This window comes from Hemitrygon akajei, chromosome 19 (assembly GCF_048418815.1).
Source record: "Hemitrygon akajei chromosome 19, sHemAka1.3, whole genome shotgun sequence".
In the NCBI taxonomy this organism is placed as follows: domain Eukaryota; kingdom Metazoa; phylum Chordata; class Chondrichthyes; order Myliobatiformes; family Dasyatidae; genus Hemitrygon; species Hemitrygon akajei.
In genome coordinates this window covers 14,251,410-14,275,285 of record NC_133142.1, presented here as the reverse complement: position 1 = coordinate 14,275,285, position 23,876 = coordinate 14,251,410, and the positions used below count along the sequence as shown (strand labels likewise).

Below are 23,876 nucleotides of genomic sequence, written 5' to 3'. Positions count from 1 at the left end.
CTGAGACTTATAATTTGCAGGTGCTGCTGGGATTATTTGATACAGAGTTCCTGTGCCTAATATTTCTGCAGTCCAGTGCAGCTGGAAAGCATTTCCATTCATTCTCTTTTCCTTTGGCATTTGGTCACAGGACAGTGGGGAGCAGAGTCTCAGTGAACTGATACTGCTGCTGGCTGTGGCACTTAGACTGCAGTTGAGGAAACAGTTTTACCCCCAAACGATGGTAAAAATTTAGAATTCATCTCTGTAAACAAACATGGATACCACAACAATTAAATTTAAATGAGCTTCACAGATGTTCTCCAAACAAAGCTCTTAACGGATTCAGGGAATAGGCGGCTTATGAAACTAGCTTACAAATCAGCCATGATTTTGTTAAATAGCAGAACAGGCTCAAGAGCTAAGTGACCAGATACGTCCACAGGTATACCTTAGCTTCTATGCTGTTCTCGTTCTTCAAATATTTTTAATTCTGACATTTCCCTTTTGCCCTATTTACCCTTTATGGTTATGGGGAAAGTAGACGAAATACAGGCAGCACAGCTCATTAGATTCAGTGTATTAAGAGAGTAAAATAAGGTGGTTGTGTAAATGGAAAATACTGAAAACACACTGTCTTCAGTCTGAAATATTAAGTCTTTCTCTTTCCACAGATGCTGCCTGACATGCTGAGTGTTTCAAGCATTATTTTTATTTCAAGTTTCCCACATCAGGAGTTATTTTGACTTTCAAATAAGATTGCTAAACTTGTTTTGAAAAACTTCTATGAAGTTGGTTAGGCTTACTCGTTAGTTATGAAATTCTCTTAGTGTCAAGGGACACTGTTATTCTAAGACTTCATCCCCTCAATCCAATTAGTTCTGCTGGGTTCTGAGATGATAACTCATGCTTTTCATGTTACCTATTTCCCAAATTTCACAAGTGAATTCTAATTTTCAGGACCTCCATTAACCATATAACAATTACAGCACGGAAACAGGCCATCTCGGCCCTTCTAGTCTGTGCCGAACGCTTACTCTCACCTAGTCCCACCTACCTGCACTCAGCCCATAACTCTCCATTCCTTTCCTGTCCATATACCTAGCCAATGTTTTTTTAAATGACAATATCAAACCTGCCTCTACCACTTCTACTGGAAGCTCATTCCACACAGCTACCACTCTCTGAGTAAAGAATTTCCCCCTCGTGTTACCCCTAAACTTTTGCCCCCTAACTCTCAACTGAAGTCCTCTTCTTTGAATCTCCCCTACTCTTAATGGAAAAAGCCTATCCACATCAACTCTATCTATCCCCCTCATAATTTTAAATACCTCTATCAAGTCCCCCCTCAACCTTCTATGCTCCAAAGAATAAAGACCTAACTTGTTCAACCTTTCCCTGTAACTTAGGTGCTGAAACCCAGGTAACATTCTAGTAAATCTCCTCTGTACTCTCTCTATTTTGTTGACATCAACTCCATTGTGCTAGTTCTGGATTGCTTTTATCCGAAACTGCTTATTTCAGTCCACTTTACTGTAGAAATGGAGGCGATAGAGAAGCAACAAGAAAAAAATTGGGGAAGAGCAGAAGGAAAAAGGCACCACGAGTTAATTAGTTTAAGTTACAAATTATATACATGATTTCTCCCCTTCCTTTCCAGGCCTGAAGAAGGGTCTCAGCCTGAATCCTCAACTGTTTAGTCTCTTCCATAGATGCTGCCTGGCCTGCTGAGTTCCTCCAGCACTTTTTGCGTGTGTTGCTCCAAATCATGCACATACTTGGAATTGAAATGAGCTGCTGACTGACCATATAATTTATTCCTATATAAAAATAAAATACTGCAGATGTTGTAAATCTGAAATAAAAACTGAAACATGTTGAGAAACTTAGTCTAGATGTATAGAAAGAGAAACAGATACAGCGTTTCTTTTTGTTAAATTTTCATTGAAACTGGTTGCATATTCCCAGCACATTTTGTTTTTCTCCCCTTTCCTATGGACTGACATTATCAAAATCCCAGATTACAATGATTGATTTACATCTCATAACACACACTCCTAATTTCAAAATATACTGATTGTAGTTGACAACATGCTCCATGAATTAGAAGTTAATCATTTATTGAAAGCTGGCCTTCACTCACCTCTTCAGAGAGAATCAGATCAGCTGAAGGCTTCTAAATGACAAATGGCACCTCGGCTCCACGGCTAAATATCAGTCAGTTATGAAGAAACACGATTGATTGAAACATTAACTCCTCAGATGCAGCCCGACTCCCTGAGCTTTTCCAGCATTTTGTTTTTCATTTAGATTTTTTAAGAATTACTTTGAAGCAGCAGTGAGTATGAGCTTCTAGGGAGGATGTTGGAAAATGAGTGAGTTATTGGTGAGACCTGACACAGATTGGGAGACCGCTTCGTCGACCACCTTCGGTCCATCCACTGCAAAAGGCAGAATTTCTTGGTGGCTATCCATTTCAATTCTACTTCCCAATCACACTCCTACTTGTCAGTCCATGGCCCCTTCCACCGCTGCGATGAGCCCACACTCAGGTTGCAGGAGCAACACCTTATACTCTGTTGGGTAACCGCCAAGCTGATGGCATGAATGCTGATTTCACGAACCTCCCAATTGACCTACCACCCCCCCCCCCCACTTCACCATTCTTATTTCCCTCTCACATCTTCTCTTCTTACCTGTCCATCAACTCCCTCTGGTGCCCCTCTCCCTTCCCTTTCTCCCATAGTCTTCTGTCCTCTCCTATCAGATTCCCACTTCTCCAGCCCTTTGTCTCTTTCAACAATCAACTTCGCAGCTGTTTACTTCACCAACCTCTTGCTGGTTTTACCGATCACCTGCCACCTTGTACTTCTTCCTCCCCTTCCCACCACCCCTCCCCCCAGCCTTTTTATTCTGACTCCTTCTCCCTTTCCTTTCCAGTCCCGATGTAGGGTCTTGGCCCAAAACGCCAACTGTCCACTCTTTTCCGTTGATACTCTCTGGCCTGCTGAGTTCCTCCAGCATTTTGTGTGCGTTGCTTTGGATGTGCAGCACCTACAGGTTTTCACATGTGGGTGAATTATCCCGCCTGGTCTAGTAACACACTGCAGCAGTAGTGGCCAGTCTGGAGGGAAGATGCCATGCAATATCACCTCCCTGGAATGCTGGACAAGAAGCACTCCTAGCCTGTTGGATGCTTGGAATACTAAGAGAAAGCATCTTCATTTCACTTCTCATCGCAAAAGAACGTAACAGGCAGCCATGAAGTAAATCGATAACTTTATTTATCTTTAAAAATGATGAGTAAGCAGACAGAACTTTGTGCCACAAAACTCTCCAGTGTGTGAAACGTGGCATCACATCTACTGTTGCAGATCCCTTTAAAAAGGGCAGATTACTTGGTCTTGCTATGTACCAAGTATTTTTTTCTTACAGAAACTAAAAATAACGGTTTCCCCCACAATTTCTTGAATATTTGTCCCAGATAATAACAAATGTAGGAAAGTTGTAAAAAATATCAGTAGTGGGTTATTTTACGTCCATAGCATACATTTACAAGCAGAGCACTTTAGTAATAGAACATTTTGGACCACACCAATCATGTATGTATGTTTATGGGGCTTTGGTTAGGGAAAATATACAGAGGAAGGTCATACCCATAGAAATATTGTCGATTTAAAAGCCCTTAAATAACAAAATTCCATCAAAAATAATTCAGAAGTTACAACTCAGGAAGTCTATTTAATTTTTCTCCTTAACATCAGAGACCTTTGTTGTACCTACCCTTGTGGATATAGATAGGAAGGCTTGATGACTCCACAAACATGCACTGTGACTTGGAATGGTCTTTAACGAACTTACAGATGAGCAAAATTGTCCATTAAAAAACTGTGCCTTCCATAATGAAAAAGAGTTCCAATTATAAAAGTTTTACATCACATTATGTATTGATTGCACACTAACCTTCCTATAGAACATTTACCAGTGTCACATTATTGCATGAGCTCTCTAATATCAAGCACTATATATATATCCAGTTACTTATATAATCATTAAAAAGTCACTTTTTAGACAAGTATATAATGCTTAATTTTGAATTAACAAGTTAATAATAAAGTTTGTGCAAAACAAGCAGGCCTCTATAATTAAGTGACAGCAATTTTTGCTGTTGTTTTACAAAACAGACTGAGGGATTTGTTCAGAAGTGTGTCTCTTTCTCCGTGATGGTGGGAATGCGCCCATCACCTTTAAGTTTGCCATCACAGTCACTGATTGTGCTGCAGCACGCATCCATATTTGATATTCTCACTCCTTTCCGTCGCAGGTTGGGACTGGGTGTGGTAAGCTTCTTAATTTTCTGAAAGAGTTTGAAATACGGCGTTATTAAGAGGAGACTTGCCTGCTCATTTTCTCCTTTATTTGAAGACAAGGAATGAAGTTAACATTTGATTCCGAGCAACGAGGTACGTATTGAAAAGACTCAATGTACGACACCAGAGTACGTACTGATGAACAAATACAGCAATAGTGTCTGCAAGTGGAGAGCAAGGTTCTTGACTGAACACCAAGCAGGGTTTTCAGGTCTGGTGAGTCTTGCCTACACAAGACAATTTAGACAGCTTCCTCTTTAGGGCTTGAGAAGGTGGGGTTAGGTTGTGGAACAAGCTGAACGGTCATTCTGTGTTAAAAGGATCTCATTTCTGAAGCGACTGCTCCTCAGGTTGGATGCACTTTCCCCCTTCCACATGTGGCCCAAAAAAGCACCTCCCGGCTTTCATCCAGGCACTGGACTTGATGACATGCTTTCACGTACAAGGCAGCAGAATTAGCCCAGAGCGTTAGGACACAGGAGAACATCCAGTCTGCAGCTACAGTTTAGAAGGGGAGGCACTAGGGACTATTAATAAGAAGACTGCAGCCTTTAATCCTTTTCATTACCGTAGCAAACTTCATTGACATTACATCGGCGGCAGTAAACAAGATTACAACTGCAGAGACAGGGATCAATGTCAACTACACTGACAGCTGCACGGAAACAAGGTGTTACTACCGAAGTGGACTGTTACTATGGAGTCTCACTACTACCCATTATGCCACTGGCATTAAGGCCAGCAATGAAGGTCTTCCATTTCTGGCAGTGTTCAGGGCTTCCTTCGTCATGCCGATAGCTCAATTTTCACTACTGTCAGTCACGCAAATTCCGGGTGGAGACTCAGGAATACAGTCGCACTCAGATGTAGAAGGATTCTTCATTGTTGTCTCTGTAACAGTTTTGCTTTACCAGTCAGGGCGGTTAAACCCCTGAACCTGGAGGACCAGTGGACCACTCTTAGTCTGACCTCTACCCTTTGACCTGCTTGGCTTTGGTGAACCAATAAAGAGCCAAAACGTCAAGCCCCAACTCCAGCCAACATACTGTAGCTCTCTGGGTCATTGAGGCACACAAGCCTCCAGACTACAACGTTGTGGTCCTCTTGGAGAGCGACTATGGAGTGGACTGTTTTATATAGACACACATCTCGTGAGACGCACTGAGATGATGGAACATTGATGTGTTAAGAGTTGCACAGTCACATAGTAATACATCAGGAAGGAGGCCCTTCTGCCCATTTGAATCTGTGCTAACCATCAAGTGCCAACTACACTAATCAAAGTTCAAAGTAAATTTATTATCAAACCACATTTATGTCACCATATACAATCCTACCTGAGATTCATTCCTTCACTAATCACATTTTATTCTGCCCACATTCCTATTGATTTTACCAAGAAACTACCACTCACCTAAATTTCAGGGGCAATTTCCAGTGGCCGAATAAGCTACCAAGTGAACAGTAGGAGGAAACCGGAGGACCCGGAGGAAAGCTACACAACGTCGTCACAGGGAGAAAGTCAAACTCTCTGAGGGAACACTGGAGCAGATAAGCGAATGTCAGCTTAATGATGGCAAATACCTGTCGAGTAGGGGTTGCCAATCTGGAGCCCATGGACCCCTCGGTTAATGGTAGGGACTCATGACATGTAAAAAGGTTGAGAACCCCTGGTGTAGAGTCAGATGACAAAGAACAGCCATGGTGTGAATGGACCAGGTATCAGAGAGACAATGCATGTAGAGATGTCGGCAATGGAGGCAACTAGGACAATTCTAACAACTGATGCTTTCAAAAACAAGAGAAAATCTGCAGATGCTGGAGATCCAAGCAACACACACAAAATGCCGGAGGAACTCAGCAGGCTAGGCAGCATCTATGGAAAAGAGTACAGTCGATGTCTCGGGCCGAAACCCTTCAGCAGGATTGGAGAGAAAAAAGCTGAGGAGTAGATTTAAAAAGTGGGGTGAGGGAGAGAGAAAAACCAGGTGATAGGTGAAACCTGAAGGGGGAGAGATGAAGTAAAGAGCTGGGAAGTTGACTGGTGAAAGAGACAGAAGGTTATAGAAGAAAGAGGAGGGGGTGGAGCACCAGAGGGAGGCGATGGGTGGGCAAGGAGATGAGGTGAGAGAGGGAAAAGGGAATAGGAAATGTTGAAGTGGGGTGCATTACTGGAAGTTCGAGAACTCGATGTTCAAGCCATTAGGTTGGAGGCTACCCAAATGGAATATAAGGTGTTGTTCCTCCAATCTAAGGTGTGGCCTCATCACGACAGTGGAGGAGGCCATGAATAGACGTATCAGAATGAGAGCAGGAAGTGGAATTAAAATGGGTGGCCACTGGGAGATCTGGCTTTTTCTGGCGGGCAGAGCATTGGTGTTCAGCGAAGCAATCTCCCAATCTATGTCGGGTCTCACCAATATACAGGAGGCCACACCCAGAGCACTGGAACCGATGCTCTTTGTTTCAATTTATGGATGGGATTATGGGATGTCCCAAGCTGACATCTGTCCATCATTCTCACCAAACCAGTCATGGTTACATCTAAAAGGCTGTCAACTATATAACATTAACTATATTTGTATTCAAATTGCATAGAATATCACATATTCTCATTTTTGGTAGATAGTCATAGAGTCATAGACTACTACCACACAGAAACAGGCCCTTTGGCCCATCTATTCTATGACTCCCTAGTTCCAAAGACCTGCACTCAGACCATAGCCCTCCATACCTCTCCCATCCACGTACCTATACAAACTTTTTTAAAAGTTTTGAAATTAAATTAGCATCCACCACTTCCGCCAGCAATCCATTCCACACTGTCATCACCCTCTGCATGAAGATGTTCCCCTTAAACATTTCACCTTTCACCCTTAACCCATGACCTCTAGTTGTAGTCTCACCCAATCTCGGTGGAAAAAACCGACTTGCCTTTACCCTATCTAAACTCCTCATAATTTTGTACACCTGTATCAAATCTACCCTCGATCTTCTATGTTACAGGGAATGAAGACCTAACCTATTGAATCTTTCCTTAAAACTTATAACATCCTTATCAATTCCTTATAACACCCAGTCTGGGTCCACTTCCAAAGTAAAAATATCAAATCTGAGAGGGCATTGAGGGGATACGAGCAAAGCCTCTCTTGCCTTTTGCCACAGGATTATCCATCTATTTCAGGTATTAATTTTTCTCTAAACATCTTCCAACGTATTCCTTCTTACAAAAAAAACCTCTCGAGTTGAAGTTTAACCAAAGGCCATTTAGAAGTGAAACATAACATCTTTGTTTTGGTATTCAATCCCCTAACAATAAATTCTGTATATGCAAATAAACCATACACACTGACTCTCCTTTGTCTAACCTGCCTGTTATTTCCTCAAAGAATTCCAGCAGATTTGTCAGGCAAGTTTTCCCTTTAAGGAAACCTTGCTGACTTTGGCCCATTTAATGACTCCAACATTTTACCAAACACTGAAGTCAGGTGAACTGGCCTATAACACCTCCTGATGAAGGGTTTCAGCCTGAAACGTCGTTATTACCTCCTCCCATAGATGCTGTCTGACCTGCTGAGTTCTGCCAGCATTTCGTGTTTTTTTATAACACCTTCAGTCCTGTATTCATCACTCTTTGGTTCCATAAGGTTGTTATAGCTGGGAGTGGTCGTGGGGACAAGCTCCCACTACCTACTAAATGCTCCTGTTAAATGGTGTGCGACTCAAATAGCCTCTGACAACCAAGTACAGCTCCTGGCCTTCACGTGTGGCTTAGCTACTAAGCCCAGCAGAACTGTTTCTACTGACAGGAGAGGGGGTAAAGGCGGGTTACTGGCGCCTTAAATCCAGTCACATTGGGCAGATGGGGCTCGTCAGCTGTGGCTGGCAGATATATCCACTCACGGGGAAGGCTTCGGGAGTAAACCACGAGGGTAAAATCCATAGCTGGAGTCCCTAAGTGAAGTTCAAAGCTGACTGGCAACTCCTGTGATGCTGCTCAGTCGGTCTCTGCCATTCCTTTGGGTTCATCAGATGCGTGAAGAGGGGGAGCATGCGACATGGGCAGCAGCTCGCCCTCCATATTGCACTGCCCTGGCTTGTGTAGCTAGACAGCTAGGACGCAACATTCATGGTCGACCCTGACCGACGGAGGCTGCATCATCATCATTTTCACCCTTTTCAATGCTGGCCCACTGTTAAACTTTAATTCATCCTACTGACATGCAATTTTGTCCTACCATCTGCCTGTCGTTCCTCACAGTCTCACTACAACTAGTTGTACTGTATATCAAATGCCTCATCCTCAGCATGATCACTCTGTTTCCCAGCCCTCTGCCAAGTCAGTTTAAACCCTTCTCAACAGCTCTAGCAAACCTGCCTGCAAGGATATCGGTCCCCCTCGGGTTCAGCTGTAACCCATCCTTTTTGTACAGGTCACAACTTCCCCAGAAGAGATCACAGTGATCCAAAAACCTGAAAGTGTGCATCTTGTACCAATTCCTCAGCCACGCGTTCATCTGCCAAATCATCCTAATCTTACTCTGGAATATTTAAAAAATTATGTTCATGCATAATTTTTCAGAAATCATATTGTATTTCTTTTCTTCCTGTAAATGCCTGCAAGAAAATGAATCTCAAGATAGTAAATTGTAATAAACACGTAATTTGAGAATAAATTTACTTTGAAATTTTAAAATTTAAAGCTTTAAACCTGGTCAGGTGCACAAGCAGTAATGAAGAATGAAGAGTTCTTGCTCCCAAGATCTAGTGTATGACCATTTTGTATGGCAGGAAAGTGAACTATTAGACCAAAGAACCATAAGATAGAGGAAGAGAAGTAGGCCATTCAGCCCATTGAGTTTGCTCCACCATTCAGCCATGGGCTGATCCAATTCCTCCAGTCATCTCCACTCCCCTGCCTTCTCCCCATACCCTTTGATGCCCTGGCTAATCAAGAATATCTATCTCTGCCTTAGATGCACCCAATGACTTGGGCTCCACAACTGCTCATGGCAACAAATTCTACAAATTTACCACTCTCTCACTAAAGTAATTTCTCCGCATCTCTGTTGTAAATGGGCGTCTTTCAATCCTGAAGTCGTGCCCTCTTGTCCTAGAGTCCCCTATCATGGGAAATAACTTTGCCATATCTAATTTGTTCAGGCCTTTAACATTCGGAATGTTTCTATGAGACCCTACTGCCGATGATACAAAGATAGGTGGAGGAGCGGGTAGTGTTGAGGAAACAGAGAGCCTGCAGAGAGACTTAGATAGTTTAAGGGAATGGGCATAGAAGTGGCAAATGAAATACAATGTTGGAAAGTGTATGGTCAAGCTCTTTGGTGGAAGAAATAAACGGGCAGACTATTATTTAGATGGGGAGTGAAGTCATAACGCAGAGATACAAAGGGACTTGCTAGTCCTTGTGCAAGATACCCTAAAGGTTAACCTGCAGGTTGAGTCAGTGGTGAAGAAGGTGAATGCAATGTTGGCATTCATTTCTAGAGGTATAGAATATAAGAGCAGGGATGTGATGTTGTGGCTCTATAAGGCACTTGTGATACCACACTTGGAGTATTGTGTGCAGTTTTGGGCTCCTTATTTTAGAAAGGATATACTGACTGTGGAGAGGGTTTAGAGAAGATTCACGAGAATAATTCCAGGAATGAAAGGGTTACCGTATGAGGAACCTCTGGAAGCTCTTGGGCTGTATTCCCTGGAGCTCAGGAGAATTGGGGGGGAGAGGGATAGAAACATAGAAAACCTACAGCACAATACAGGCCCTTCGGCTCACAAAGATGTGCCAAACATGTCCCTACCTTAGAACTACCTAGGATTTACCCATAGCCCTCTATTTTTCTAAGCTCCATGTAGCCATTCAGGAGTCTCTTAAAAGACCCTATAGTTTCCGCCTCCACCATCGCCGCCGGCAGCCCATTCTGTGCACTCGCCACTCACTGTGCAAAAAACTTATCCATGACATCTCCTCGGTCGGTATCTGCTTCCAAGCACCTTAAAACTATGCCCTCTCGTGCTAGCTAATTCAGCCCTGGGGAAAAGCCTCTGACTATCCATACGGTCAATGCCTCTCATTATCTTGTACACCTCTACCAAGTCACCTCTCATCCTCTGTCACTCCAAGGAGAAAGGGTCGAGTTCACTCAACCTATTCTCATAAGGCATGCTCCCCAGCCCAGGCAACATCCTTGTAAATATACTCTGCACCCTTTCTAAGGTTTCCACGTCCTTCCTATAGTGAGGCAACCCAGAATTGAGCACAGTACTCCCAAGTGGAGTCTGACCAGGGTCCTATATAGCTGCAACATTATCTTTCGGCTCTTAAACTCAATCCCACAATTGATAAAGGCCAATGCACCGTATGACTTCTTAATCATAGAGTCAACCTGCATTGCAGCTTTGAATGTCCTATGGACTCGGACCCCAAGATCCCTCTGATCCTCCACACTGCCAAGAGTCATACCATTAATACTATATTCTGCCATCATATTTGACCTACCAAAATGAACCACCTCACACTTATCTGGGTTGAACTCCATCTGCCACTTCTCAGCCCAGTTTTGCATTGTATCAATGTACCGCTGTAACCTCTGACAGCCCTCCACACTATCCACAACACCCCCAACCTTTATGTCATCAGCAAATTTACTAACCCATCCCTCCACTTCCTCATCCAGGTCATTTATAAAAATCACGAGAAGTAAGGGTCCCAGAACAGATCCCTGAGGCACTCCAATGGTGATTTTGGACAAAATACATTTTTCATGAATACTCGTTTAAAAAACACACTAATGTGGTAAGATAATGATAACAAATGAAAAAATTTCTGCAGATCTGAGATAAAATTTGAAAATGCTGGAAGCACTAAGCAGATCAAATGGCATCCCTGGAAAGAGAACCCATTCATATTTCAGGTCTGGATCTTGATCAGATCTGAGAAAGAAGGAGAACCTAAAGTATAGGTGCAGAACCAGGCCATCTGGCCCACTGAATCTGTTCTGCCATTTCATCATGGCTGATCTATCTCATCTCTCAACCTCAATCTCCTGCCTTCTCCCCGTATATCTTCATGCCCTGACCAATCAAGACTCTATCAACCTCTGCCTTAAATATATGTAAAGACTTGGCTTTCTCAGCTGCCTGTGGGAACGAATTCCACAGATTCACTAACTTCTGGCTAAAACAAGTTACAGTTACGCAGCCAGGAAGGCCGGTGAGGGCTGAGAAGAACAAAGGGAAAATATCTCTGGTAGAATAGACCAGATGATTTATTATGACAAATCAGATTAAACTGCTTTGTCTGTGTAACATGTTGTTAATAGCTAAGCTGTTGGACATGTCCAGCATGGAAGAGAGGTGTGGATGGGGAGCCTTGGGTGATCACTGGGTTTAAAGCACCAGTAGGTTTCTTTGGACTAGCAGTGGATAAGGCTGCAGGTGAAGAGGCCCAGAATTCAGAGTAAGATCAAAGTATGGAAGTGGTGAAATGAGGTGGGAGCAGTTGCAGTAGTGTGGGGCAGAAGGATAAATTGTAAATGAGGGATTTACCTGACAGTAAACCCATTCCAGCTTTGGGAAGGTCTGGTTGACCCCCAATACCCCAGAAGCTTTCAAAATTGGGAATGATGTCATCCCATGTGCCCTGGAACAGAACTACAAGTGACACAGGGGTGACTCGGACCAAGAAACGATTAGACAAGCTTCCGGAGCAATGTTATCTCAACATGGTACAAATAGTCAAAGTCACAATTCACTCAAGAAATACCTGCTACAAAGGCATCATGCAGAAGAGTGAAACTTGAGTGAAATGATAAGCTTGAGTTCCTACAGAGATAAGCATTGAGAAATGAAAATTAAAAATACTATTAATAATAAAATATCTGCTTGCAATTACCTCTAAAAACGTTCCTTCAGTAGTCCATATTTTGAAGATAAATCCCAGAGGTATGCAGACCATAGAAGACAGAGCCAGTGCCCAACCGAGTGCATAACCCCAGTCAGGATAGACATAAACATTGTTGTACTTGAGTGGTTTATACCTCACAATGAAGAAAATGAAAATTGCCTGAAAGAAGAATGATTTATCAACATTAATGTCAATTATCTCAAATATTCCCATGTACTCATGTAAAGCATCTTCAATTGGTTTCCAAACATTTCATTTAAGGCCCAATTACTTCAGATCAGTGCTCAACATTTTTAGATATGTTTGTTTGTTTGTTTATTTGTTGACAAATGGCGTGAAATAGGCCCTTCAGCCCATCGAGCCGTGTTGACCAGCAACTCCCTGATTTAACTCTAGCCTAATCATGGGACAATTTACAACAACCAATTAACCTACCAACTGGTACGTCTTTGAATTGTGGGAGGAAACCAGAGAACCCTGGAAGAAACCCATGCGTTCATGGGGAGAACATACAAACTCCTTACAGGCAGCAGCAGGAATTGAACACATGTTGCTGGTACTGTAAAACGTTATGCTAACCAATAGGTAACAGTGTTACTCTGTGGTCAAGACTAATGTTAGGTTCCATTGGAGAGGTTATTACCCAATGCAGTAAGACTCTTGTCCAGTGCCACATCATATTTTCAATGCATTTGTTCACTGAAGTTTGAGAAAAAGATTGTTCAAAATTTACTCTTCTTGAGTGGAGTGATTGTAACACGTTCTGTCATCTCAATTTCCAATCTTCAGTGGCCTTTGTTGGCTATGATTTGCAATTGTACTTGGTTGTGTTATATTTAATCTGGACAGCGACCCTTCACCTGAACTATGTTCTATGTTATGTCCTTATGTTCTACCTAAACTGAAGAGGATTATTGTAGATTTGCATAGTATGTTGCTTTTGCACTAACTTTCATAGTTTGCCTTCTTACATTCCTTTCTTAATAAAACCAGATCAGGGACCATATCATGCTAATAATTAAAAATACCAACGGAGTGAACACATTGAATAAGTATCTAATTTTAAAACCTGGAAAGGTGCACAATTTAAAAGAAAATAGGAGCAGCAGATAGTCATAGAGTCATAGAAAAGTACAGCATATTCAGCCCATCTAGTCCGTGGTGAATTATTTAAACTGCCTACTCCCATTCACCTGCACTGGGACAATACCCTCCATACCCCTACCATCTACGTACCTATCCAAACGCTCTTCAATATTGAAATTGAGCACCACTTGCACTAGCAGCACTCCTGACCCTCTGAGTGAAGAAGTTTCCCTTATGTTCCCCTTAAACTTTTCAATTTTCACCCTTAACCCATGACCTCCAGCTGTAGTCCCACCCAACTTCAGAGAAAAAAGCTTGTTTGTATTTACCCCATCTATACCCCTCATAATTTTGCATACTTCTTTCAAATCTGCCCTCAAGGAATAAAGTCCCATTCTCTTCAGTTTTTCCTTTTAACTCAGATTCTCCAGTCCAGGCAACATCATTGTACATTTTCCCTGTACTCTTTATTTACACCTTTCCTGTAGGTAGGTACCAAAACTGCACGCAATACTCCAGATTAGGTCTCACTGATAGTGATTGATAACTCGATTGGAAAAGGTGCTTAAATAATAAAATTTAAATAACAGAGAAGAAGCTTCATTTTAAAAGTAGTGCACAACTTCCAATAAGTAATCTGAAGTTTTGCCATTTTACTTAATTCTGAGGACACTATGTATAATTAATAGTTTTCTTAATAGTATGAAAAAGAGAAGTAGTTATCAAAAGAAATAGTAGTGAATTAAAAACTTACTGCGCATATACCAGGGGTAACGAATACCCAGCACCATTTAATCAGAATGAAAGGTCTGTACCCGATCATGTCTTCAATGTTATCATAAAAACGATCACTTCCTGCGAACACAAGAGAGATCAAAATACTATCAGTTATTTCATTTCACATAAAATAACATCAAATTATTATCAGCATGAATCTTTTATTGTAGTATTTTACGGTAAGCTTTGTCCGGCCTACAAGGATAAAGCATTCGTTTGGTAATTTTTCTTGAATTTTATAGAAAAAAATTTAATCTGTGTTGAAAGTGAGGCAAGATTCATGATAAATTTACAAAGGAGATGTTTGATAATATGATGCTTATCGAAATAAACTGATTCATTTCCTTCATATTCTAGCCTTGCAATTAAGTGCAATCTGTATCAGGAAGACCAAGCGCAGTGTACGGGAGAGAAATAAAATATTCAGGATCTTCCTCTTGAAATCCATTTTTATCTCTTGTGCACAGCATTGCTGGCCTGAGGTAATTTACTCCTGTATTCATCATTCTTAAGCTACCCAAAGAGACTGGCTGCAGAAAATAAACCCTAGTGACACTGAGTGAGGCTGGGAATAGGCATCATGACCAAAACGATCAGTCGTTCGTTTCCAGGGAAATGCTAGCTTCCCTAGAGCAGAGGGAGCTGTAATTTAACAAAGCAATTTAAAAATAAATCAGTGACTTGAAGTTAAACAAATCTCAGATGTATGAATACAAAGCACAGGGGCTTTTCGTTTCTCTGTCATGTATATTAAAAGGTAAGAAAGATGTAGTTTGGCTTGCAATAATGCCACCTACAGTCCTCTAACATGGAAGGTTCTCTCAGCTCATGTTAATACCTCAGAGCTTCTGAGCACGGCCGCTTGTAACTGGGCATTGGATAACAATATGTGATTATAAGACCATAAGACATAGGAGCATAATTAGGCCATTCAGCCCATTGAGTCTTCTCTGCATCATGGCTGATTTATTATCCCTCTCAACCCAATACTCCTGCCTTCTCCCTGTAACCCTGACACCCTGACTAATCAAGAACCCATCAAACTCCACTTTACATATACTCAATAACTTGGCCTCCACAGTCACTGGTAGCAATGAATTTCACAGATTCATTACATTTTGGCAAAAGAAATTCCTCCTCACCTCTGTCCTAAATGGATATCCATCTATTCTGAGGCTGTTCACCCCCATTAAATAAAACATCCTTCTCATATCCACTCTATCCAGACCTTTCAATATTTGATAAGTTTTAATGAGATTCCCCCCATTCTTCTAAACTCCAGCGAGTACATGCCCAGAGCCATCAAATGCTCCTCATATGTTAACATATTCATTCCCAGAATCATTCTTAAATGCCAGCACTTCTTCTCATAGATAATGAGACCAAAACTGCTCAGAATACTCCAAGTGAGGTCCAAACAAAGCATTTATTTTTGCTTTTATATTCTTGTCCTCTCAAAATGAATGTCAACATTGCATTTACCTTCCTTACCAAAGACACAAATTGGAAGTTAACCTCTACAGAATCCTGCACAAGGACTCCCAGGTTCTTTTGCACATTTGATTTTTGAATTTTCTTCCCATTTAGAAAATAGTCCATCAGACCATAAGATATAGGAACAGAATTAAACCATTTGGCCCAATGAGTCTATTCCACCATTTCACCATGGCTGATCCAATTTTCGTCTTAGCCCCAATCTCCTAGCTTCTTTCTGGATTCCTTCATGCCCTAACCAATCAAGAATCTATCAACCTCTGCCTTGAACATTCGGAAAGACTTGGCCTCCACAGTCGCCTGTGGCAAAGAATTCCACAGATTCTACAGATCTCTTGGCTAAAGAAGTTCCTCCTCATCTCTGTTCTAAAAGGATGCCCCTCTATTCTGAGTCTGTGTCCTCTGGTTTTTGACTCTCCCACCATAGGAAGCATCCTCTGTACATCCACTCTATCAAAGCCTTTCACCATTTGACAGTTTTCAATGAGGTAAACCCACATTCTTCTGAATCCTAGTGAATACAGGCCCACAGCAATCAAACACTCTTCATATGACAAGCCGTTCAATCCTAGAATAATTCTCGTGAACCCCCCTTTGAACCCTCTTTAGTTTCAGCACATCCTTTCTAAGATAAGGGGCCAAACCTGCTCACAATACTCCAAGTGAGGCCTCACCAGTGCTGTATAAAGTCTCAACATGACATCCTTGCTTTTATATTCTAGTCCTCTTGAAATGAATGCTAACATAGCATTTGCCTTCCTCACCACAGACTCAACCAAAAAATTAACCTTCAGGGAATCCTGCCCAAGGACTCCCAAGTCCTTTTGCATTTCAGTTTTTTGTATTTTCTCTCCATTCAGTAAATAGTCAACTCTTTCATTTCTTCTACCAAAGTTCGTGACCATACACATCTCAACACTGTATTCCACTTGCCATTTCTTTGCCCATTCTGCTAATCTAAGTCCTTCTGTAGCCTCTCTACCTCTTCAAAACTACCTGCCCCTCCACCTATCTTCATATCATCTGCAAACTTTGCAACAAAAACCCATCAATTCCATCGTCCAAATCATTGATATATAATGTAAAAAGACTCGGTCCCAACACAGACCACTGTGGAACACCACTAGTCACCGGCAACCAGCCAAAAAAAAACTCACTTGATTTCCACTCTGTGGCCCCCTGCCAATCAGCCACTGCTTTATCCATGCTGGAATCTTTCCTGTAGTACCATGGGCAGCCTCATGTGTGGCACCTTGTCAATGGGCTTCTGAAAATCCAAGTACACAACATCAACTAATTCTCCTTTATCCATCCTGCTTGTTACTTCTTCAAAGAATTCCAACAGATTTGTCAGGCAAGATTTTCCCTTGAGGAAACCATGCTGACTATGGCCCATTAGATCATGTGCCTCCAAGTACCCTGAGACCTCATCCTTAATAATCAATTCCAACATCTTCGTAACCACTGAGGTCAGACAACTGGCCTATAGTTTCCTTTCTTCTGCCTCTCTCCCTTCTTGAAAAGTGGAGAAACATTTGCAATTTTCCAGTCTTCTGGAACCATTCCAGAATCTGGTGATTCCTGAAAGATCATTACTAGTGCCTCCACAATCCTTATCTCTAATTATGGTAATTTCACACACTTAATGCTCCCTGACACCTGGAACTTCCATACTGCTCGTGTCTTCCATCATGAAGACTGATGCAAAATACTTATTTGACACCTATAGTCCTTCTATCAAACTTATGGTTGAAACTTTTATTCCTTCTTTCAAAGTGCATGACCTTACTTTTACCTACACTAAATTCCATCTGCAACTTCTTTGTGCATTCTCCCAATCTGTGCAAGTCCTTCTGCAGAATCTCTGCTTCCTTGATGCTACATGCCCCTATACCTACCTTCATATCATCTACAAAGTAGGGCACAAAGCCATCAATTCCATCATCCAAATCAATGACATATAATGTGAAAAGAAGCAGTCCCAACCTGACCCCTGCAAACATCACTAGTCACTGGCAGCCAATCATAAAAGGCCCCATTTACTCCACTCTTTGCTTCCTGCCAAACAGCCAATGTTCTTGCTAGTAAATGCTATGAGCTCTTACCATGTTAAGCAACCGCATGTGTGGCACCTTGTCAAAGGCCTTTTGAACATGTAACACCCTCTTACTCTCCCTTGTTGATCTTGCTATGATCTTGCCTGTTATTTTCTCAAATAATTTCAGAAGACCTGTCAGGCAAGATTTCCCCTTAAGGAATCCAAACTGATGTTGGCATACTTTATCATGTGTCTCTACGTAAAGGATTCCGACATCTTCCCAACCACTGAAGTCAAGCTAACTGATCTATAATTTAATTTTTTTCTGCCTCTCTCTCTTCTGAATGAGGGGAGTGACATGTACAATCTTCTAGTCCTTTGGAACTATTTCAGAATCTAGTGATTCTTGAAAGATAGTTACTAATGCCTCCACAACCTGTTCAGCTACCTGTTTCAGAACCCTGGGATGTAGTCCCTCTGACTTATTTACCTTCAGACCTTTCAGCTTCCCAAGCACCTTCTCCTTAATTGCAACAACACTCATTTCTGCCCCCCGACACTCTCGCATTATGGCATTCAGCTGGCGTACTCCACAGTGAAGACACACCTTCTGAATTTCCCTCAGAAACTCCAGGCATTGTCGTTCTGCCATAATCCCTGCCAAGTATCTACTTCCAGTCAACTTCAGCCAGCTCCTCTCTCATGCCCTTGTTATTCCCTTTACTCCACTGTAATACTTATACATCTGACTTTCTACTCTCCCTCTCAAACTGCAGAGAGAATTCTATCATGTTATGATCACAGCCTCTGAAGAGTTTCTTTACCTTAAGCCCCCTAATAAAATCTGGATTAATACACAACACCCATTCCAGAATAGCTGGTCCCCTAGTGAGCTGAACCACAAGCTGCTCTAAATAGCCATTTAGGTATTTTACAGACTCCCTATCTTCGGATCCAGCACCAACCTGATTTTCCCAATTTACCTGCATATTGAAATCCCCCATGACTGTCGTAACAGTGTCCTTTTTACGTGACTTTTCTATCTCCCATTATAATTTGTATCCCACATCCTGGGTACTGTTCAGAGGTCTGTATATAATTCCCATCAGGGTCTTTTCACCTTGCATTTTCCTAACTCTATCCACAAGAATTCTACATCTTTTGATCCTATGTCACTTCTTTCTAAGGATTTGATTTCATTTTTGCCAACAGAGCCACCTGACTCCCTTCTGCCTACCTGCCTGTCCTTTCAATACTATGCATATCTTTGGATGTTAAGCTTCCAATTATGATCTTCTTTGAGCCACAACTCAGTGATGCCTGCCAATCTCTAACTGTGCCACAAGATCATCTATCTTATTCCATATACTATTTGCATTCAGATATCTGTATTCATCACCCTGTTTTGATTTTGCCCTATCATCTGTCTGACCTTTGCACAGTCTCACTACGCACTGCATCTACTGAATACCAAATGCCCCCTCCTCAGTCCCATCATTCCAGTTCTCATCCATCATATCACATCCATCTGGTGTAATTAAAGATGCAATACCTGCTAATTGCATGTAATGATTTAGGCAAGGCTAACCAGGCGATCATTGGCTGCACACTTCTCTGAGGGATCAATACCAGAACTGGGTTGCATCTGTCAAAGCTAAGGAATCAGGCAGGAGCAGGTAGTGGTGGCCATTTCCAATGTAAGGTAATAAGGGGTTGAGTAGAGCAAAACATGCAGAGGAAATTTCCTGAAGAAAAGCAATCCTTCAAGCACAAAATAAAAGAACTGTAGATACTGGAAATCTAAAATAAAGAATTGATAAAGGGTCCACAACCTAAATATTAACTGATACTGTCTGACCTGCCTGACAGTTTCCAACATTTATGTTTTCCTTCAAGCACAGAGTTGACCGACAATGGCTGGCCCAGAAGATGGGTCCTAAGCGCAGAAGAAAGATCCACCCTGCCCATGTCATTGAGACTCTGTGCCAAAATGTCCCATAGATGGAATTGTCCGTTAGGCCTCAGTAGTAGCCTGGCTCGTGTTCAGAAGAAATCCCCTGTGTGGTGCTTCCATCGGCCTGAAGCTTCAGTGTGCTGTGAGTTGGAGTGTCCTTTGCATGGAAAGTGTGGATGGAGATATGCTGGATCTGTCCAGATGCATTCCCACCATTGCAGTAACACCGGACTCCACACTCAATCTCTTTTCCCAGGGAAGAGGTCCACTGAAACCTGCTGGTCTTCCCCAGAGGGAACTATCCAAGACTGAGCCATAAACACAGTAGCTTCTGCATATGATGGAAATCCAGAGCAACATACACAAAACGCTGGAGGAACTCAGCAAGTTAGACAGCATCAATAGAGGGGAATAAACAGCCCATGTTTCAGGACAACACCCCTCATCAAGTCTGGAAATGAACTGGGGAAAGCTTCAATAAGAAGGTGGGGAGGGGGAGAGTGGAATAATGGCCGTTGATATCCAAGGCTGAATATTGCTGGGAACACACTCCAGTCTCCAATACATACTGCAAGATGCACCATGCCAAGGAATATATGAAGTAAAAATTTATTTTATTTAACGCTGACTTTATCTTCAGTTATGGGACTATTCTAATGACATAAACAAGGGATCGTTTAATGTATGATGTAATCAGCAAACATATTGACTATAGATATTGCCTGAATATAAACCCTATTCATACGTATTTTCCTGTGGAAGCATTTAAAAAGGGAAGAGATGGTGCTGGCCACCATTGGGACCCCCAATCCTGGGAACATAAGCACAGTTAGAGCTGGACTGATTAAAGGTGACTGTATCCTGATGCCTCGTCCATTTCCTCTCATCACACCTTCCTCCTCAATCCATGTTCTCTTTTGGTTTATAAGCAGCAGATGGTATAAATACACCAAGACCTTTTCATCATCCCACCATCCTCTTCACAACCTCCCTACTCACTCCCTCCCAATTTTAGTTTCACTCGTGCGTTTTGCTGAATTTTGAAGGAATTGGCCTGATGACGCAAAAAGAAAAAATCTAGAGGATGAAGACCAACATTTGATTTTACTTGATATCCCAATTTTTCTACCTTAGTCATTCTGGGCCTGCAAAAGCAAGCAAGTAGAGGCATATTATGATTTTTATACATAAATGTTACTGAATGTGACAGCACATCAGCATTGAATAGTCATCATTATTGATAGCATAATTCTACTTATGCAATGGCTTTGGGACTAATCCACTCACATTCCCACCCACAACCAAGGCACTGTAGGAGTATTTCTACCCAAAGCATTATTTTTCTCCACCTGAATAGATCACACTAAACTCAACACAAAGTTATTTCTAACAAATCTTTGATAAAACTAGAAGAATTAAATATTTATAGCACAACAGGAAGTCGCTTAGCCCATTGTGCCTGTGACGCTTATTTTTTTAAACCTAGAGATTAGTATCAATTTCCAGCTCTGTTTGTAATCTTGAAATGTAACCTTTCAGAGGGAAATCATTCTTTTGTTATGTATTTTATTTGTCCTGGACTCAACATGTAAGTGCAATTGTGAAGAAAGCACAGCAACCTCTACTTCCTTAGGAGTCTGCAGAGATTCAGCATGATATCTAAAATGTTGACAAATTTCTATAGATGTGCCGTGGAGAGTGTATTGACTGGCTGCATCACAGCCTGGTATGGAAACATCAATCCCTTTGAATGGAAAATCTTACAAATGGTATTAAATTTGGCCCAGTACACCAAAGGTAAAGCCCCACTCCCCCAAACCATTGGGCACATCTACATGAAACGCAGCATCCATCATCAGAGATCCCCAGCACCCAGGCCATGCTCTTTTCTTGCTGCCTCCATCAGGCAGAAGGTACAAGAGCCTCAGGACTCGCACCACCAGGCTCTTGAACAAAAGCGGATAACTACACTCACTTGCTCATCATTGAGATGTTCCCACAACCAATGATCTCACTTTAAGGACTCTTTATCTGATTATCTCATTATTTATTGCTATTTATTTGTATTTGCACTTGCCCAGTTTGTTGTCTTCTGTACTCTGGTTAATCTTTCATTGACCCTGTTAATGTTAATATTCAATAGATTTGCTGAGAACGCTAGCAGGTAAATAAACCTCAGGGTTGTATATGGTGACGTATATGTACTTTGATAACAAAATTGACTTTGAAATTTGAACTTTATTCGTGGCCATGCCCCAAACAATTTAGTGGTTCACAAAGGAAGATGCATGATTAAGATGTTTATATTTCTATTGCTGACTTCTTTGCTTCCAGAACTACGGACTTTTCAGCTGACAAATATTATTCTTTCATCAAACTTTAAGTATGGTCCTACTCAATAAATGAAATACAGATGTCTAAATACATCTAAATTTATTTTACACTCAGTAATCTATGATAAACTCTGCCTCAGTAAGTAAACACAAAAGAAACTGTAAATGACATACCATAGGCCCAGCCTATACAAATACACTCGAAAATGGCCACAAACAGCAGGCACATGCCACTTGAAGCATAGGCATCGAACAGCTGGAAAATGTACATTCCTCCCTTTCAATATAAAGAAAATAAAATACATATTTCATAAAGTGTTTCTATAACTTCTGCAAATATATTTTTTAAAATGGTTTAAAAAAGCATTGTTAGGAAAACAAGAAACCATAAATCACAGCATTCAACATCAGCAGGAAAGATTCTTCATATTTTATGAGGAAGGATTAAAGGGATAGAGTTGAATAACACACACAAAATGTTGGAGGAACTCAGCAGGTCGGGCAAGATCTATGTAGAGGAATAATGGGCTGACGTTTCAGGCTGAGACCCCTCACCAGGACTGGAATGGAAGGGGGAAGAAGCTAATTCCTCCTAATATTAGAGATGAATCCTGATTTGGCCACACTAAGGTAGCATCAATCTCACTCAGGCTTCACCTAAGAAGATGATTTGTTGGTGTGTTTGCACTCTTCCCTTGTCGCAAAAGAAAACCATTAAGAGAACTTAACTCAAGCACAGTGGGCAGTCTCTTTAAGGACAGCTGTGAGGATGCTCAACATCAGGGGAACCCAGTGGGAATCAGCACCTTGTGCTTGCGGTCCACTTGGATGCTAAACTGGCATCAAAGTCTGCAGCAATGGATGTCTTTGGACTCTGCTGTGATTTAAGTAACGAAGCTATTGGTGGTTCCAGACCATAGCATCAACCTGCTCATTTCTTCGCAATTTCCAGGAATATGATAGCTATAACTGGATGGTTATAGTTCTGCAAAGTATTTTTTCAGTCCCTCTCCACCATGATGTCATGCAGTGAAAGGAAGACAATTCTTCCTCTTAGTACTGTCTTGTACACAAAATAAACTGAGCAGAAATAACAACATGCATTTATTAGTGGCAAAAGACACGAAATGCTGGAGGAACTCAGTAGGTCAGGCAGGATCTATAGAAATTAATAAACAATCGATCTTTTGGGCCTCCTGATGAAGGATCTCAGCCCGAAGCGTCGACTGTTTATTCATTTCCGTAGACGCTGCTTGACCTGCTGAGCTCCTCGAGCATTTTGTGCGTTTGGCCTTGGATTTCCAGTATCTGCCAATTTTCTCTCGTTTACATTTATTAGCATGCCTTCAACACGACACAATATAGAAGGTTATTTCACAGGAACAATACCAAAGAGCAACTGACACTAAGCACAGCAGGAGATAGCAGGGCAGTGGACTTGAAGCTTGGTCAAAGAAGCAGCTTGGAAGGAATTTCTTAACCTTGTTGGGATTTTTGATAGTTGAAAGCATGCCCATCAATGGTTAAGTATTAAAATTAGGCATGGATTATCAGAGAGATTAATATAGGCCCAAATAAAAATGCATGTTTGCTTTTAGGGTCAGTTATTTTGTTTGATTAGCTCTCTCTTTTAGACTTCTCTTATTCCTTGTCATAGCTATTTCTGTAGATGAAGACATAGACATTTCTATGGCTTCTAGATCTGACAGTGACCTTTGGAATAAGATGTAGCCCATCCTGTGACATTCTCAAAATATTACCTTACTTTTCTCTGTGGTAGCCTTTCCAGAGAGAATCTAAGAGGAGTGGAGTATAATGTATTCTGTGATAGAAAAAGCTATTGTTTTAGAATAAATGAAGACTTTTGGACTCCTTGCAGATTAATTGTGTTAAATTAATTATAATGTGCCCATGCAGTCTA

At 41.5% G+C, this 23,876-nt stretch overlaps 1 protein-coding gene across 1 annotated transcript in view; it reads right to left on the bottom strand.

Annotated features, from left to right (window-relative positions):
• Positions 1-3,241: 3,241 nt before the first annotated feature.
• Positions 3,242-23,876, bottom strand: part of slc6a11b (solute carrier family 6 member 11b) — a 202,808-nt gene continuing 182,173 nt past the window's right edge. The window contains exons 12-15 of the mRNA XM_073072100.1: positions 22,130-22,232; positions 14,114-14,214; positions 12,262-12,432; positions 3,242-4,336 (exon numbers count right to left, since the gene is read on the bottom strand). Coding sequence (XP_072928201.1) covers positions 4,178-4,336; positions 12,262-12,432; positions 14,114-14,214; positions 22,130-22,232 — 534 coding nt within the window. The 3' untranslated portion in view covers positions 3,242-4,177. The remainder of the gene's footprint in view (positions 4,337-12,261; positions 12,433-14,113; positions 14,215-22,129; positions 22,233-23,876) is intronic.